General features: G+C 38.3%; 1 protein-coding gene across 4 annotated transcripts in view; it reads left to right on the forward strand.

Moving 5' to 3' along the window:
- IPO8 (importin 8) overlaps positions 1-19,400 on the forward strand; it is a 49,732-nt gene extending 30,332 nt beyond the window's left edge. For 2 of the 4 annotated variants that reach the window (XM_086611193.1, XM_086611194.1), the window contains 9 exons: positions 1,041-1,107; positions 1,802-1,927; positions 2,427-2,524; positions 3,564-3,659; positions 5,116-5,336; positions 12,565-12,770; positions 14,148-14,384; positions 15,058-15,174; positions 15,872-19,400. In XM_086611193.1, the coding sequence (XP_086467319.1) occupies positions 1,041-1,107; positions 1,802-1,927; positions 2,427-2,524; positions 3,564-3,659; positions 5,116-5,336; positions 12,565-12,770; positions 14,148-14,384; positions 15,058-15,174; positions 15,872-15,969 (1,266 nt within the window). In that variant the 3' untranslated portion in view covers positions 15,970-19,400. Of the gene's footprint in view, positions 1-1,040; positions 1,108-1,801; positions 1,928-2,426; positions 2,525-3,563; positions 3,660-5,115; positions 5,337-12,564; positions 12,825-14,147; positions 14,385-15,057; positions 15,175-15,554; positions 15,558-15,871 lie in introns of those variants that run through there. The other 2 variants (XM_086611195.1, XM_086611196.1) reach the window with 2 other exon arrangements.
- The last annotated feature ends 229 nt before the right edge of the window (positions 19,401-19,629 follow it).

Below are 19,629 nucleotides of genomic sequence, written 5' to 3' on the forward strand. Positions count from 1 at the left end.
AAAGCTGTTCGTCCCGCAAGATTATGCGTGTAATGAATGGCCTATGGTGATAATAACATGAGATGTCTGTATTTGCTGGTTTTAATTAGACTTATCATGAATCATAGAATGGTTTGCATTGGAAGGGACCTTAAAGCTCATCTGTTTCCAACCCCCCTGCCATGGGCAGAGACACCTGCCACTAGATCAGGTTGGTCAAAACCTTCTCCAGTCTGGCGTTGAACACTTCCAGGGATGGGGCATCCACGACTTTTCTGGGCAACATGGTCCATTGTTTCACCACCCTCATTGTAAAAAATTTCTTCCTTAGATCTAATCTAAATCTCCCCTCTTTCAGTTTAAAGCCATTGCCCCTTGTCCTGTCACTATATGCCCTTGTCAAAAGCCCCTCTCCAGGCTTCTTGTAGGTCCCCTTCAGGTACTGGAAGGCTGCTAAAGGGGACCTACAAAACCGCACATTTACAATGTGGCCATATAGCTCTCCTTGGAATTTAGTTTAATTCATAAATGCAGTCTCTCTGTCCAACATGGCAAGGCTGAATCCTGACTTCAGCATAGTCGTATGCTCCCAATTTCTGCATGTGTTCCTCTTGCCGAGCCTGCTCTGGAAAGCTCTCCATAAAGAGCTCACCTTAGGCAAAAACATCTCTTCCTTTCTTCCTTTTAACCTATTCTACTTCAAGGATTTTGGACAGAGACTTTATGACAAACACTTTGAGTACAGTGTTACTTTATATCCAGACAAGACAACAGATACAGTATTTGATAGGACGTATAGAACAACCATAAAATAAGATTTTTAAAAAATAAAGAATAATGCTATAAGTGACAAATTTTAAAACAATACTCTCTATTGAAAAAATGAGTACTTACATCAGTGAGACCTTATTTTATAATATTGGGATTATTAACACAGCATTTAAAAAATGATAAAAGCCGTTTTACTTTTAAGAACTTCTCAGACTGAATTAGCCAAATACATTGATTAGATTACTGTATTTCTAAGTTTTTAAATAAACTGCTTTATATTTTTATTTCAGATAACCCAACAGCTGGAGAGCATTTGTTTACAGATCATTGGTCTCGTTTTGCAGAAACATGTTATAGGTATGTTTGAGAGAAAATTTTTAGAAAAACATTACATGTTTTTACATTAAAAATTTCGTAAATTAATTATTGCAAACAGTACTGTATTCCTAGACAGAACTTCATCTTTTTTTTGTGTACTTCTTTAAAGAAAAAAAGATGTTAATTTTCAGTTATGATTTGTTTCTCCTGATCTCCTCTTGTACATTAGTCAGTCCAGTTATTGTGTTTTGGAGGTCAGAATTGAAAGCAGAAGATGCAGTTCTGATTATAGCTATTGCTAGCTGTGTTAAAGGACAGTCACCACAATTACATTAGTATTTTATGGACATGGTCAGCAATTAAATTACTGCTTTATCAGTACCCTGCACTGAAGAGCTACACAGTTTTGTGATAAGGCCTTTAAATAAAAACAAAGGTTGGAAAACCAAAAGTATTTTGCAGTAAATTGTTTAGAAGCAATGTCTTTGATATGCTGGTAATATATTTTTCTAATGTGTATTTATAATGAAAAACTGTGCATATTGTAACTGTAGCCAACATAAGACCTATCTAAAAGAGTCTTTTCCAATTTCTATTATTTTTCTACGTATTTTCTACTAATTGCTGTCTTCCAGTTGTTATGTACCTCGGCGCTTGGTTTCAGATTTCACGGTATTTGCAAGCTAAATGTGTTTTTTAAAGGACACTACTTCAAATCGTTTCTCCTTTCCAGAGTTCTACGAAGAAATTCTCTCCTTGGCCTACAGCTTGACATGCCAGATGATTTCACCTCAAATGTGGCAGCTTTTGGGTGTTCTATATGAGGTTTTCCAGCAGGATTGCTTTGAGTACTTTGCAGGTATGATCACTTCTATTCTGTTGATGTTTCCACTGTTTGGGAATTCATCTCTAAACCCCACCTTAATAAGGGTCGCTTCCATTTAGTCTCTTGGTTTAAAACGATCATGTATTTGAGTCATGCCCTGACCGTCTGTTTAGTGTGGGAGTATAACAGGAGCATACTTAAGTAGGAAAAGCATGTTCAAATCTGTCAGTGTGATCAATTATTGTAGGAGGTCCTGAACTCAAAGAAAGCTGAAATATACAAAGTTAATGTGAAACTACAAATGAATTAATTAAAATGTAGTCCTCTTCTATTTCTTCTTCTGAGAATGCACCCTGCATGGTGCACTCCATGAAGAATTCTGCTAGAATAGACTTTTGCAGAGTTTGAATTTCCAACCACGTCCAAGAATCTGAGCTAATGAATCCCATTATAGGACTACAGCCTCACTGGTTAGCACTTGCATGGATTAGTTTGTAATTTTTTTTTCTCTTTTGCTCTCTCTCTTCTGCAGATATGATGCCTCTCTTGCATAATTATGTGACCATTGACACTGATACTTTACTGTCTAACCCAAAGCATTTAGAAATAATTTATGCTATGTGTAAAAAGGTAAGGCTACTGATTCTTACTGTTCCGCTTATCGCTGGTACTTAACAATCAGATTAGTAGAGTGACCTGAACATGCCAGGTGGTGGCCAGTCATTTCAGAACTAACTGAAATTTGGTCTTGGCTCAGTTCTGAGTATGCATAGCACCTTCACACTTTTTAAGTGGTGTGCTTTTTGAAAAATTACATGCACAAATCTGTGTGGGAGAAAGTTGCTGTTCATCTTGACTCTCTTCTATGAACAGCTATTTTGGTAAGTAGAGGAATTAATGAAGGCTGATTTCCTTGGGTTGTGTATCTTGCGATTAGATTCTCTAGTTGTCAGCTAAGGTGCAAACTCATTTGAAGTTCTTCCTACGTTTATACTGTTTCTCTTTTGTGCTTATTCTCTCATGTATAATAAAGTATGAGATCATGCTGCAGCCTTTCTCTGATTTTGAGCATTATGGAGTGTTAAGCATCTAGCTACCTGCTTATTTTAAAGAAACTTCCAGAAATTGAATGTGTTTGAGAATTCTGCTGCTTTGCCAGGTTAGATTGACACTGACCATAGGGTTGAAAGGTACTGAGAAGAAGCAGTCAGTTTCATTGTATGTGCATATTCATAGAGGGATTGCATGCATCTTGTTTTTAATCAGAAACTAGCCTAGAGATAGGACTTCACTTTGCCAGGCTGTTAATCTGCCAGTGTCTATTAGAATTGAAGTCAAAAACCAGAAGCAGAATGTGAAAAACATCAGTGATTCTTGTAACGTTTCCTTTAGAAAAGGGAAAGTGATGACATAGAAATACTAACATCGATAAAGAATTACAGCCATTTCTTCTAAATTTTTAAGTTCTTCTAATTTTTTGCCATTTATCCTTGTTTATGTCCTATAGAGATGATTTTTTTTATATGTCTGAATGTCTCACAAAATATAGCATGAATATATCTGTGTATGCCATGCAGAAGTTTTTTGATGTATGCAGGTACAGGAGCATTTGCTTTTGAAGTTGTCAGTAATTAATACGGATAAACGAAATTGTCATTCTGGTTGTTAGGTATTAACAGGAGATGCAGGAGAAGATGCAGAGTGCCATGCAGCCAAACTCCTAGAAGTAATTGTTCTTCAATGCAAAGGACGGGGTATTGACCAGGTGATACATATTGAACAAGGTTTCTCTTTTTCTGGTTTCCAATGATACATGCATGATTCCTGAGAAAAGCAGTTGGAATTAGGGTATTTGAGGGAAATGTAAAGTGTAGGAATGGGGAGAAATACAGAAAGAAGTCAATAAGCTCAAGAGAGTTTGCAAAGTTGGGTTTGTTTGTTTTTTTTTCAGATTAGAGATTAGTGGGCATGACTGGAGAATGAATGTAGACGGAACAATAAGGATATAGCATGATGTGCGGGATTTTCTTTTTTGTTTTCTCCTAATAGGATTTCCCTTTGATGCAAAACACGCATTGTTAAAACTGTTGTGGCTGAGAGGTTAACTATACGTATCTAACTACTGAAGTTGGTTCTCCAAGCAATATGAACTTGGTCCTTTTTAATATTTTGAATTACTCAGTGCATTTGGAAATGACGAATGTTTAGTGTGGCTGGATTGTGATTGCTGGGAAAAAACATAATCACAGTTTTCCAGAGTTTCTTAGAACACACTTCTTGATAGTAGTCTTTTTCCTATTAAGGGCTAAATTCTTGTCTCATGTTTTACATAATGCTCCAGCCTAAATTACTTTTAATATATTGTATTTGATGTTGCCACAGTGCAACAGTGACTTCAGTTACAAATTTTCAGTTAATTTCACTGAAACCAATATAACTTTACTAATGCAAATCTGAAGTCATTGAAGATAAAAATGTTCCCTGAAAGATTTTATTTTTAAAAGAAATCTGGAAGGGATTAAAGTGAATTGTATGCATTTGCATTGAAATAAGTATGTGGTGGAAGGCTTAAATGAGCTCCACAACCCTGTGAATTAAAATTGTTGCACACTGAACTGAAACTCATAAACTAAAACATTCATAATGCTTCTCAAAGTATTGTAAAGCATAAACCCGCACACTGAAATATGTGTAGATGTTTGTTTCATTGTGTAGAAATTTGTGCATACTCACTTCTAATTGAATAAATTCACTCATTTCAAACCTTTATAAGAAATTTAACCTCACTTACATTTATTAGGAAAAACTTCCTTTCTTTTTCTTGCCGATTTAGGTAATTTCATTTTTAATGCCTGTTACTTTTGAAATTGTTGGATATCTTTATTCAAAGATGAGTTCTTTTCTGAACCTTTTATACACACTAGAACAAATTCCGCCAAATGGCCCCAAATATCCTACTCTGTGCTGAGAATAACATCGGCAATTTTTAGCTCAGGGAATAGCTGTTTTGGGGAAGATTTATAAGCATATAATTAGAGACTTAAAATGCTTTTATGCTGGGGAGTGAATAGAATGCGTTCCTAGGTTCTACCTGAACTTCAGTCAATCGGGAGATCAATTCTGATAAAAGTATTTTAAACTTTTATATAACCTGGCAACATGTATAATGCCTGTTTTATTGTTTTGTTTGTTGTTTTTTTTCTTCTTCTTTATATGCCCAGTGTATTCCACTCTTCGTGGAGGCTGTTCTGGAGCGGCTAACTAGAGGAGTTAAAACAAGTGAGCTTCGTACCATGTGTCTTCAGGTTGCCATAGCTGCACTCTACTACAATCCTGACCTACTTCTGCACACCTTAGAGAACATCAGATTTCCACACAATCCTGAGCCCATCACTGCACAGTTCATAAACCAGTGGATGAATGACACAGACTGTTTTCTTGGGCAAGTATTGTGTTTTTTTTCTTTCAGAAGACCACGGTTTTGATTTTTTTATTAACTTCTATTTGTATCCCTAGTCATGCTGATGAAAGAGTTCTCATTCCTTGGGTAGTCTAAATAACAGTTATCCACACCAGGTCTAATTGCTGTGATGCCAGTAAAGGTGACCTATGTCCATATAACTTTTCCGGGTCTGTTGAGGTATGTGCTGAACTTTCTGTGTTGTGACGATACAAGGGTACAATACATACCATATTTCAGAATTCTTTTAATCACAAACTATTCATTTCTTGAAGAGATGGTCCAGCATGCATTGAGGATAATACTCAGAGCTGAGCAGCAGGATTTCAGTGAAAGGTTAACCTTTTTTCTGGAGTACTGTATACCTATTTTCTGTCTTATATTTTATAAAGGATTTTTAACTGCTCCATTTAATGTTAAAAAAACATTATTCTTTCCAATGAATCCCACATTCTGATTGTAATCCCTGTGAGTTGTTCATGATCAGTTTGCATATTTACCATTATGCCATTGATGTACTGACTGTTTAGCATACTCCTGAACTTAAACTTCATTCTGACCTCCTTTGAACATCTGCACTAGTGTGCACTTGGGCAGGAGCTGAACATTTGTAAAGTAAATGAAGGTGGACAAAGCCTGTCATCACATAGCTAAATGTGCACTTGATGCTGGGTGCATATGAAGTCTGGTGCTTGACAGTTAGTGCTTGCCTCTCAGCTGAGATGTGGTGTCTGACTGTGAGATTCAAATCCACTTAAGGGCAAGGCAGACAGTCAGATGTAGTTAATAGCTACCTCTCATGAGTTACATTTTGTCATTGGAGGCTGACATCCGACTGCAAGTGTACAGATAGGCTTAGAACGTGTCTTCTCTGTGCATAGTCTATGCCAACAAAGTGAAGCGTCAGCATGTTAGGAGTCATGCCACGAGTGAGCATTGCCCGAGACAGGCAGCTCCTGACTCGTAGATGCATACCTTATTTTAGGTTGTCATTCTTTTCCTACCTGTTTGTTATTGGTGCAGTCTTGTCTTTTCAATTCTAAGCAGGTCTCTAGTGGGCTTCTTATAAGATGATTTTTCCACTCCCCAGTCATCCAAATAGCTTTTTCTCCATACCAATTCTGATTTGAGTAAATCTTCCCTGAACAAAATTATATACCCTCTTGGTATAGCTGCATTATTGCTTCGGTGTCCATCTTGAATTTAGAACTGTGTGGTGCATTATAGTGCTGCGTTACCTTTTTCATAACTGTAATAACATAGTGACTCCCAATCAATCAATGACCAGCTGGTATATGCGAGTTTTGCTCTCAGCATGTCCTTTGTACATTTTTTAAACACATACCAAATGTACATGTTGTTTTCCTCCCTCCTCTGTCCTAAGTGTACAGTTCAGTGGGACGAGGATGAGAGCGCAGTAGTTTGTAGAATTGCAGCATAGACTACCTTGTTTCAGGTCTGCACATTAATTCTGTCTGGTTTACTGGAATGAAACCCACTTGGAGATACAAGAGAAGTTGCCAGCTCTGGTGTTTACAGGCTTTGTGCAGCTCCCCTATTTGCATCTGTATTTGAAAGTATTACCATAGTGGTCTCTCCTTGAAGAAAAAACAATTAAAAATACTAAATCAAACAGATAAAAAGTGGGGAAAAAAGTCTCTTACTCATTGTAACAAAACCAACAGTTCATACTGTCACAAGCATTCTGACTTCTTCTACCTGCTGTGTGTACAAAATGTCTACAGTACATCCTGTATCTTAACACAAATACACTCTTACCAATTAGAGGGGTTACTTGAGTTGGTGACAAAGAAGGCATGAAGGACCCAATGACCCTCATTTCTTTTGGAGTGCCAGTGGCTGAAAAATGGCACCTTTAAGTCTAACTCTCCCACACCTTGTAGTAATATTATTATTAATTACAAAATTATTTTTATATCTACTGACTTTAGAAAAGAGCAAAGCATTTTGGGATTTCCATGTACTGATTTTTTTATGGCTGAAGCAAAGTTCTTGAGATTCAGCTCTTTGTGCTGTCATTTTTTCTACTGCCTATCCAGTGCTGAATGCATACAGAGACAGTAGGACAGAAGATATTCCCTACAGGTGGTAAACTTCTCATTCCTTTCTTAAAAGAAATAAAAAATGAAAGCGATTTATAGCCTTAAATAGTTCATCCTGGAGCATTCAGTGAGAAACTAGTCAGATCCAGAGGGGAAAAATACTGCACATCTGACTAGGCTCCAACCTCAGCTGTGAGCTACAGCTTAACTTTCAGTTCTTTAGTGTTGCTTTTCAAAAAGCACCAACTACTGCAGCTGCTGTGCAACTAAATTCTTCTTCAGAGCTGAGACAAAAGTTGACAAAGCCTATGAAAATGAAATACGGAGATCATGGTGCTAGATTCTGCTCAGACTCCGCATTTGAATGGCAGCAGAAGATTAAAATGTATCTCTTTGATCTGGTGCCACCAGCAGTGAAATAAATATCTGTAATATTGCTTAAATCTGAAGACCGCTCTTCCTTCAGTGCTAACTCCTCAGTATGCGGCTTCCAGGTGTAGGGCTTTTGCTATAGTACTGCTTGTCAGGCACTGTGCTGTGATGTATGGGACTTCCTCCCTTTCCCTCAGGACAGCACTGCTTCTAGAAGACTGTTTTATTGAGAGTAGTAGTAAGGGTCATTGTCTGAACAGCAGCCAGGTAGTCAGAGGCCTAACTGAAAGAGGAGCAGACAGAAATGCAAACAAAATCTGGCTTTCTTGGAACCCTTCCTTGGGTTCGCCACTGCAGATTTCAGAAATTCTTCACTCTGAGTGTGGTGAGGCACTGGAACAGGTTGCCCAGAGAAGTTGTGGACACCTCATCCCTGGAAGTGTCAACGCCAGGTTGGTGGAGGCTTTGAGCAACCTGATCTAGGGGAAGGTGTTCCTGCCCATGGCAGAGGAGTTGGAACTAGATGATCGTTAAGGTCCCTTCTAACCCAAACCATTCTATGATTCTGTGTCTTCATCAGTGAAGATGAAGTGGGCACCCTGATTTATACAGTCCTTTTTCTCACCAGCCATCATTCCCTGCTGCTTTGGTTTACAGTTAGATTGTTTTCCAGCAAGAGGCAGTTTTAGGCTTAAATTCAAATCAGTTGGAAAACTCCCAGATCCTAGAGAAATTGGAGAAGATTGAAGTAGATCCACCTCCAGGTGTGAAGGACCAGGTGAATCTTACTGCTGTTTCTTTGTCAGCTGTGCAGGAAATCTGTGACTTACTGGTAACAGTGGCTCTTCAAGATGCTTTGTCCACATAAATCTCACGCTCCTCTGTCCTTCTTCTGCTCCTGTGAAGTCTTAGTACCCATAGATCCTGCTGTGCCAGCAGTAGAGTTATGCGTGTCTGCATGCTCCCAGGCTGAAGCCAACGGTATTTGATAAAAGAATGCAGTATTTCTTGAGCAGCACTTGTGAGCACATGAAGTGGAATCCATGGGAATAATACATCTTGAAGGAAAAAAACAGTTACAGTAAGATTAACTGTTCTTCCATGTTATTAAAAATATGGAAACTATTTGAAACTTATTAAAAATTTGGAATATTAAAAATGATCCAGATGAGATCTCAGAAATCATTCTAAGACTGTACATAAATCCAGTGTGTCATTATGGATGTTACATATCTGTGCATGTGTGCCCATAATGCCCATGTACCACAGTATGTTGTATTTATTTATTTCTAAATATTTTCTGCAGTAACTTCAAACTGAAAAGCCATTTGTAGAAACATTTTTTCTTTATTGATTTCCACCCTTTCCCTCACAGCTGAAATTTGGGTTAGACTTCTGTGTGACTTGTGCTTGCTCTCATACTAAAAATTCTTCTGTGGAAACTAAGGTGAAAGGAAAACCAAACTTGCTTCCAAAAAACCTCAATAAGTGATTTTATTTTTTTAGAAGCTGAATAGGAGGATTTATTTGATAGGAATTTAAATAGTTAGAAATCCTAGTTTTCTCAGAGTTGTATATAAAATCCAAGTCTTATACAGGAAAACAGGATTGGTTCCAACTTTGCAACTAGAAGGAAATGGCTAATTATTTGCAGTTTGTCCAGGAACTGCCTCGATATAATAGAAAGCAACTTGATCCTCACATAAAGGAGCACAGCAAACCAGTAAAGGAAAGGCTTAGTGATTTCCCTTGGAGATACTTTCGGCTTGGTTTAAAATACAAAACATTCTTAGATCTTTTTGTCCTGTATTGGAAGTTGGTGTGTTAGCAAGAAAAGGTCCTGCAGATTATGAAGACCACACGCAGCTTGTTAAAAATAGACTTGCCCAGGAGTCATGCATGGCTCTGCTGTGTGTGGCATGTGTGGCACTCCAGGCTTGATACACCACTGAGGGAGCAAGCGGAGTCCGTGGTTGTTAGGGAGGACTATTGTGTGCTCCTGAGCAAATAAGTACGGATCTCGAAGCACAAAGCACTGGGGAGAATTGTATCCAGGCTCCCTCGTGCAGATGGAAGGGTGCTGAAGTAATGAGCCTTTTGATAGCAAAGGAACGGTCCCGAAACCATTCTTTGCCATTATGAAAATATGTAAATAACATAAGACTCTGTTTCGCTTGTTCAGTCCTGTGGGTACTTGGTACAGCCGGGGCGTAGTACCGTGCTGAACTTCAGGCAAGGCAGATGCTTATCCTGCTGTTTGTCTGGCAGGTGGAAGAAACAAGTCTCCTTCTGGCTCAGGTCCACTAAAGATGGCTTAATGCCTGGATTTCTGCTGACCTGCTGGGCCTTGTAATAACGTATATATTCTGAAGACATGTTAATTCTTACAGCTTCTCTATTTAGAAGCTTGAAAATGCAGCATGAGAAATGTGCTGTATTTTTTGGCCATTCGGGCTGCTTCCTAATGACAACTCCCTTTTAATCAGCGATGCTTCATTCTTGCGCTTTCGTTTGCTGTCCAGAAAAGATACTTCAGTATGAAGCTAAGCCACTAATTACTAAGATTTTTTTTTACATTTTACTGTGTTACATTTGGCAATTAGCATTGGGTAATGGTGTTTTTTTCAAATGTATTATAAAAGGCAGTTTCAAGTGTCATTAACTACTCTGGCACATGTACATTGAAATTGCTTCATTACACATTTGGGGCTTGAAGAAATGTCCTGGCTTCCCAGTGTCAAAACGCAGGATAGAAGTCTTGTGCATATATTATAGAGCTCTGATCAAACTTAGATGAAGGTGCTGGCAGAGAGAGGAGGTGGAGAAAGTTCTTTTTGTACTTGCAGTAAGGACAACTCTGCTGAAAAAGCTGTGCTTCATTCATAGGTAGCATCATCTTTAGCTTGGATTTTGGCCTTCACAGTGTTGGCATGAGAGCGAATGGCAATGAGCTTGTTTTTAGCGCAGATAAACTGACAGCAGTAAGGCTTTAATTTTTTTGTGAAAGCAGACCCTGTTCCAGTGACTTGGTTTCCTTGATTGATTTTTATGCCCTCTTTTGTGCCTCGTTCCTTCTGAATAGAAAGTATTGCAGTTAGCAGTGATGGAAGGACGCGCTTCGCCTACTTGCATTTTGGTACATTTTTCAACACGTGTAATGGCGCAGCCAAACCCAACATGACAAAGTGTGTCATTTGATGCGCTAGTTGACTTTGTTTTTCTTGGAAGGTCTTCTGTGATCATAATGTTACGCGTGGTCACATGTAATTTATTGTTGTTGTCAACTACTCTGAGAATGGAATCACTTCACTAAGGCCTAACAGGACTAACAACGTGGAAGGTGTAATGAAAGACCTCCAGATCCCCAGCCTTGCCTAAGCACCTGCAAAGTTCAGAAATCTGTAATACATCATCACTTGTCGTACTTGAAGAGTATTATAGTTCGGTAGCATGTTATGTGGCATCTTTGGTAGTGAAAGTGTGAGTGCTTTTCAAATCGTATTTCTACAGCAATTTTTGAAGTGGTGTATTGAGCTGGTTGTTCTGCTGTAAGTTTTATTGCAGATTGTGGTGCACATCTTACTAGTTTCTTCTCTCTCAGCTTGTATCCTCTTCATTCCAAAGTAAATCTGATTCAGTAACGGAAGTATCTACCGAAAGTCTGGAGGATGGCCATTTTCTGCCAGCTCTGGAAGTTTGCTTGGTTTCTGTAGGTCTTGCTTGAACTTCTTGCTGGAACAACTTGTCCTGCAGAAGTCTTGCACAGAAGCTTTCAGCAGCAAATTGAGTAGTTCAAATAAAACGAGCTCTTCTCAAACCCTTAATATCAAAATGCCGTAATGTTAGGGAATAGTTGAATACTACTGGTGTTTCTGGTAAAGGAGAACCAAAGAATGTCTGCAGAGGCAGTTAGATATTTTTTTCCCTGTTTTGTTTGCAAGTAACTTCTGCTTCTGGAAGTGAAAGTCAAATTTTATTTTTAAGCGCATAGGTTCTTACCTCGTTTCCTGGCTATGGTCACATAAAAATCTTTCTGCTACTAAGTTCATGATTTTCTTTCCCTTCAGTTATCTATAGCTTGTTTGTTTTATTGGCGGTCTACTCATTTGCAAGTTGGCTGTTTGAGTGTACTGCCAGCTATTCTTGATACAGTGGAATTATCTTCCTGCTTTCACTGGAGTTAGCAATATGTCTCAAGTTAGTGTCGGAAGTTGGATGTATAATACTTGTGATATATAACAGCTCTGGCGGAGTCTTAATAAAGATGTTTAAATACAGCTAGGCCCGCGGCACTCCATAAACGCACCCTGCTATTTAGTGCATTCCTGCTTATCATTGCTCTTCACTAGTGGTCTTTCTGCTAATTTTAATCCCTGCAACAGTACTGCTATCGAAGCCAAGGCAAATTAATTTTCCATCCTATTTAATGATGACAGTCTGTATCAAATGCTTTATTAAAGACAAGATATTCTACATAATTATTAGACAGTATTTATTTAGTATTACAAACTTTGCATTTGCTAATCAGAAACAGTTGTTCCAGGAATTTGACCAGTGCTTGAAAGGTATTTAATTGTTATTGGACAAGCACTTTCCAGTGGGGAGCTTGCATTCAGAACACAGGAAATAGTGTGTTTAGGAGCTTTTAACATACACTTACAACATAGTTGCTGTGACACTGTCTTTTGCCATATCAATCACAAGGACTTTAATGCTCCCTACGTATCCTTGCAGTGAAAATCCATTTTTTGTCTAACAAGTGTGTGTTGTTTCAGACTCCATGACAGAAAGATGTGTATAATAGGACTGAGTATCCTAATGGAATTGCAGAACCGACCACCTGCAGTGGATGCTGTGGCTGCTCAGATTGTCCCTTCAATCCTCCTCCTCTTCCTGGGCTTAAAACAAGTTTGCGCCTCACGAGAACTCACAGAACATGAGGATCATGCTAAAGATGAAAAACACGTTGCAGAAGATAATGGTAAAATCTCCCCTTTTCACATTGTGGATTTTGTCTGGATTTAATTTAAAGGGGGTAAGAAATTGCAGTTCATTTTTAAGACTCATTAGTCTGCTGAAAATAGCTCGGCTTACTGGGTGCTTGAAAGATCATCTTAGGAATTGATTTTTTCCTCCCAAAATGTTTCAGTGTATAACAGCTAACACTTTGTGAAAGGGTAGTATAGTTTTAAGAGTATAGTTTTAAAAGGGTAGTATAGATTTAAAAGAAACTGTTCCTAGTAGCTGACTATTTGAAAGACCTGTTTGGTTGAACTTTGAAGGAAAATCTAGCACGTCTTCTTTGTCCAAATGGAAAGTAATTTGCAAAGTGGGGTTTGAGACAGCTGAGGTTCCTGGAGTAGACAGACCTCTTACTGCTGTGTCTGCCAGAAGAGAAAAACATCAAAGAGTACCTGGTGGAGGGAATTGTAGAGAGTGAATTTTACACATATTTGCAGGCAAATATGTGTGGCTGTATTTGACTTGGAACAGGTGATAGATGGCTTGAGGTCTGAAAATTAGATTGGATGTAAGCAGATTGTGTAATCCATTCAAATTTCATACATGATTGTTCTGTAATGGAATTACAGAATCCTTCTCAGTGCATAGGGCTATAGTATGGAAACAGCACAGTAATTTTCAAATCTCTGTCCTGTGATTCAGTCCCTACTTGTTGCAGATATAGTGATCTTTACTCTTTCTAAACTGTTAACACAGGAAGAGCTGAAGGTTTGGAATTGGAGGGGGATTTTTTAAAATCTTGATTATAAGTCAGAAATATTTTTTCTTAAGTAAGATATAGCAGTTTTTAGGATTGCATGTTGGAGTTGCATTTAATTCAGGATGCAATAGCTGTTTCATAAGCGGAATGGAAAGTAAAGCTAAGAGAAAGATGCTATTTAAGTTTGTTTAAATAAAGGAGCACTCTGAAAAGCAGCAGGCAGGTATTTGGTCTACATTTGGTTTTCTCTGTTTTGTGTCAATTTGTGAAGTCTGTGCAAGTCTCTATTTGTTTGTAATTTAAAAGCACAGTGATGGAACACTTTGTCAAAGACAACATTTCCTCAAAAATTTTGGATCCTATAATTGCACAATGACTGCATAAATGAAAGAAGAAAAAAGATGGCAGTTTCACGTTCCCCAGGAGTGCTTAGAAACTAACGTTTAGCTGGTCTTGAACGTAGGAGACATTTTAACAGCTTAATTTTCTCAGTTCTTCTAAGATTTTGGGGAAGTGTTTTAACAGAGGATCGCCTTTCCAGCCAAAACCTAGATTTATTGATTGTTCTTCATTCATAAATCAGTTTCCTTATACTTTTTAAACTTTGTTTTACAAAACACATTAACGGTTTTGCAGAAGAGATACCGAGTGATGAGGAGGAAACAAATGAAGTGAGCCAGGCGATGCAAGAGAACCATGGTGGAGGAGGAGATGGAGGTGGTGGTGGTGGAGGTGGAGAGGAAGAAGATGAAGATGATGATGATGACTGGGATGAAGATGCACTGGAAGAGACTGCTCTTGAAGGGTTCAGCACACCTCTTGACCTTGAAAATGGTGTTGATGAATACCAGTTTTTTACACAAGCACTTTTAGGTATGTGTTTGCTAGTTGGCAGAATGGCATAACATGATGAAATAGTTTGGAGATGTGTATGATCATCACTGGGAAAGCCCCTTTCCTTTGTTATGAGTAATGATTTAGATTAGTGAAACTGGAAAATGTCATCTTGCTTTCTAATGTTAGTCCTAGGATTTTTTGGCTTGCAAGTACTGCAAAAAATGAATGGTAGCAAATACAGCCAGAGATTAATTCTCTTCATGTTCTCTCTCAGAACTTTTCAGTCACAGCCTAAAGAAGTGGGACTTAGTCACTAGAGGGACTCCTGTATATAGAAATATTCGTTGCTTTCTAGATGTTAAAATCATAATGGAGAAATTATTTTCTCCCTTTCCTATTTGACTAATCCTGTGCTTATAGTTTTGATATGAATTTTAAATTAGAAGATTCACTTCATCATTGTCCATGAATAATGGTCACATGGTTAACTTTCTGTTTCAGAAAGCAGAGGATATAATTAAGTTCCCCAAAATGGATCGTCTCTATTACAGCAAGGATCCTGTGCTAAGAAAGCCAACAGGAATACTGTTTTGCAGTGCAAATTCTGTTTTAAAACCAATCAGGGATTCCATGTGTTTCATTTTGTTCTTCTGAAATTAACTTTCAGTGTAACCTGATGATCAGTTTTCATCCATTCCTATTCTGACAGCGGTGCAGAGCCGAGACGCAGCCTGGTACCATTCACTGACAGCGCCGTTGAGTGAGGATCAGAAGAAACAGCTGCAGGAGATTTATACATTAGCAGAACATCGACGAAATGCTGCAGGTGAGTCACTTCTCTGGGGCCATTTTATCTGTTGCAAGGATGTTGAAACTGCATCTAGTCTGTAACAATAGAGAGAATAAATCTCTGTGCTAATTAACATTTCCTAAGAAGTGTGAATGGGATATTGTGCTTATTTTATCCCTTGCCTGGAAGTGTGTGTTATTCAGAGAGATTACTGAGAGATTGCAATGCTTCCAATTGATTGCCGTGTGCTGCTGTTTGAAAAGGGCACAAACTAGTTTTGCACAATCCAACATTGGAAATGAAGAGCAAATTAAGGCAAAATCTAGCAGTCAGCCAGGCATTTGATGAAGGTGACTATAGATTATTATTTCTTTAACAGTTTTGTAACTTTTTAACTGCTAACATGGCCTTCACAGTCGGTGTAAGGTTTTAAATGTTTAGAAAGCTTGCATCTTGGAAAATAAATTTGGATTTAATCAAAAAGCACGTAGAATAGTGTAACATAAACTGATCCTGTAGAGGGTTAGTTTCTCAGCTCTGTCGTAGAGGTGCGTGCATTTATGCATTTAAAGGAAATCTGAGTGTAATTTATTACTGTAACTGCATTTAGGGAATGAAATTTTGACTCAACTGAGAGTTCTTTCCACAACTTTGCATTTTTTGCTGTATTGTCTCTGGGAAAAGTGTTCTTTATAGACTATTTTTCATATTCTTTCCCTTCTTTCAATTCTAGAGACTAAGACAATAGAACAACAAAGTGGCTACACGTTTGACAACAAAGGACTGATCACAGCATTTAACTTTGCTGGAAGTACTCCTGGTGGCAACTGAAGGATGAGCTACAAGGGTCAATGGGAAAGGTCTCATCATTACATTTTCTTGAAATCATCGTGACTTCTGAGTGTCAGGGGAGGGTAATTTAATGCTGCTGAAGGTTTTCTGGAAAATAGCAGTGTGCTTCCCCCACCAGAATGCTCTTTCTAACCAGCTACTGTAATGTACAAATTCTTGTGGTGTTTTTATAATTTGATGGACTGAAAGGAAACATTTGTCCTCAAGGAACCTGAATGACTGGGAGGGGCCAGGCTGCGTCTAATTGAGTTGCACTTCTCAGGTTTTTGCTGTGCAGAATTGATAGATTCGTATGGATAACAGTGCCTTCTGTTGTACATGGATTGCCTGAACAAATGGATTTTGGAGTGCATTATAATTTTTTAAGTGTAAGGACATTTCTTGATACACTGTAAGCCTTGGTTCCATGTTTTCCAGTCACCTGCTTTTTACTTCTTGGTTTAATTGTTTGTTGGTTGCATACACATTGCTGGATTGAGAATATTATCTCATCTTCCTTATTTGGTGCAGACCAAATGTGTAGAGGGAGGTGTCTGTTGGAGCTGCAAAGCATACACTGGTTACGTCAAACGGTCTTAACAAAATTGCAGATTTTCCCCTGATGCGGTAGTCTTAAATTATTTCTCTTAGCCATTACATAACTCGCGTGAATTATGATGGCACGCATGGCAGGTGGCTACCCTAAATCTACATTGATATTACCTCCTGCTTGGACAAGTGGTGTGGCCCTCGCATGTAGATGTTCTACATGACAACTTTTTATATCCGCTATTTTTGATGAATATTGGATTTTACTTGGGATTCTGTAAAACTTTTTTCTGTTTTTATTCATTCATTACCATTCCAGTGGTAGTACTGAACAATGTGGTACAAAATATTTACAATATTTTGTTTATCTTGATAGAAGAAAAACAGCTCCAAACTTTTTTCTTCTTACTCTTACACTTCTGTGATTGGATTTCTGATCTGCATTCCATTTGACTGTTCTTGTCCTATGCTGAAATTTCATTATCTGCAAATTTCTTCCTAAATTTCAAAGCCTGGTTTCTCATAAATTGAGACACATCTAATAAGGTGTTTGTGAATATACTCATTTAATGAAAAACTGATAGCAGTACTAATTTGAATAGCTGCCTCTCCTTTAGATCTGTTGGGAGCGCAGTGGTGTAGCCAAAATAAGTAGAGGTGCTTTAGAATGTGCAGTTTGGATTGGGGATAGAATGTTTAGACTGGATTTTGTCTGTATGTGTTAATTTCTTTATGACATAAAAATATTTACCAAGCAATTTTAAGCACATACTGATAATGTATTTCTTTAGAGCAGTGCCCCAACGGAAAAGTCGGAGCCCTTCCCATACCCCATCATATTTTCAATGACTGTAGCAAATTACAGATTGCCGGCCCTGCATTGTGCTGAAGCTTTCGTTTCTTATATGTCAGGTAATTATAATTCAGTCTGATAAATCTGAAGCACTCTACACCTTGGTTTCTGGAAGAGGGCAAAGCGTCTCTGCCTGTTCCTTGCCCCATCCCCTGGAATTTTCTCAGCCTGGCAGCTGTGGGGCAAAAGATTCCCCACTGTTTTTCTTTTTCCTGCACCTTTGTGTCAGACTCTCTCTGGTGCAGGTCTCTGCTGCTGCTGCTTTTTTTTTTCCCCCCACACAGCAGCTGCAGAGTAAAGTTGGCCCAGTTATGTAGGTTTTTCAACGGCTGCTACTCACTTTATAGCAACAGTGAAAATTTCTCACTTGTAGGTCTGTTGTGCATATGGAAAACCATGAAAATTCCAGGGTGAATTTCCAAAAGTGAACAATACATTGGGCTGCCTTGGACAGGCTCTTTAAGCTCAAGCAGCAAAGGGCTGGGGCATCCTTTATTTTGAATGTCAGGTTATGAAAATCATAGGTCACTTTTGCTAGTTTAGGCCTGGGGGTGTATCGAGTGAGACAGTAGGAAAGCATTACATCCAGTTTGTTTGTGAGTTTCTCAAAAACCATAGAGGTTTTGAAATCCTTCACGTATTTAAGAAATGTTTTTCGGAAGTTAAGGACATGGATAACTTCTCTCTTACCTGACAATTGAAGTTGAGTTTTAAGCAGGTAACCTGTTTAAGCCTTTTATTATTTTATTTTTAAAAAATGAGATTGTCGAGTTGGGTTTCTTTCAGAGCTCATTTTCCTTCTCTACACTGGCATGCAGAGTAGAAGAGGGAGATTTGTTTTTCTTCTGCTAATGAGGTTTCTCGCACAGCCACAAGTTCATATTTAGGAGTTAATGTGTTCAAGGAAAAATCTTCTTTTGCATAGCATTATCTTTGTGTCACTCAGCTGAACTATGGCTGCTCCCTAGTTCTGCTTCTTGTATACTTTTCAAATCAACTGCCAAGAAAATTTCATCCAGATGTTTCTTACAAGGAGTTTAATCAGCAGTGTGGAGTCGGGAATCTTTGTTGTCTATTTTGCAGTGGGGGTCAGAGATGTCTGAGGGGATGGCATGTAAAAAGGTTAAATGCCCTTCCCTTCCCAGGAGAATCACAAGCAAATGTTTCTACTGGCAAAAGCAAATGTTAATTATATTATTCCTTTTTTTGAAAAGGGATTTCATCCAGAAAGATTTATTGGGCTCTAGCCTCCACTTTAACATATGGTTCTCTTTTAACATGATAAATACCCGTTTGTACATGATCATAAATAGGTAATGGATTGTAGGGATTTCTTTCTGAGCTGTGTCCAGCTTTGTACTACATTAAAGGGAGAGTAACACAAATGTGCATTACTGTCTCACTTTGATGCCAAGATAATGATGGAATATCAGATACCAGCATCGGCCAACCAAGTGTGATGTATTTGCTGTTGGAACTGCAGAGAATCATGAATGTATTGTAGAATAAAACAAAGGCTGATAACCAGTGACCTATGTTGCCCCATGCCCACGTTCCCGACGTGTGAAGGTGACTCATATGAGCACCACAGGGGCTTTCCATAGGGAATTATCATTGTGTAGGTTACAATCATGGCAAATGTTAACTTACATGGTAAGCTGCTTTTTCAGGTAAAATTAACTGATCTTGGGTATTGAATTGCATATGCTGTTTTGTCACTCTTAAAAGGAAAATAATAATCACCACATGTTTTGGCTGCTTCTTTTTTGCTCTCTCTCAAAGTTCAAGTACTTGGTTTGCTTTCGTAACAAAGCAAAAGCTTTAATCAAAATGGCCAACTTCAGAAAGAGTGCAAAATATCAAGCTAAAGAAAAAGCTAAAAAGAAGACAAAAACCCTACGTGTGCACAGTCTGATTGAAATAAATGTGCTTTGGGAGCGCAAGTCAAAATATGTAAAGAATGTTACACAAAACGATATTGTGAGATTCTTTGCTTTAGGGGGAAGGGCTGCCTGTGGAGTGTCAGGGAGACATGCTTTAGGACATGCCTTTTGCCTGTGAAGTCCAGGCCATTTGTGACTCTGGATTCCATCATACATTGTAGAGGAGAGAAGGTAGGACAGTAGAGGATTTTTTTTTTTTTTTTACTATAAAGCAAGAGTCTGTCTTGAGACTTCTGTGAGCCAAAGGAATTATGGACATTATGAATGATTAACTTTCTTTTGTTTCCAGAATACTTTTCAGCCTTTTTTCTTCCC

Source organism: Tauraco erythrolophus, chromosome 4, assembly GCF_009769465.1.
Source record: "Tauraco erythrolophus isolate bTauEry1 chromosome 4, bTauEry1.pri, whole genome shotgun sequence".
Classification (NCBI taxonomy): domain Eukaryota; kingdom Metazoa; phylum Chordata; class Aves; order Musophagiformes; family Musophagidae; genus Tauraco; species Tauraco erythrolophus.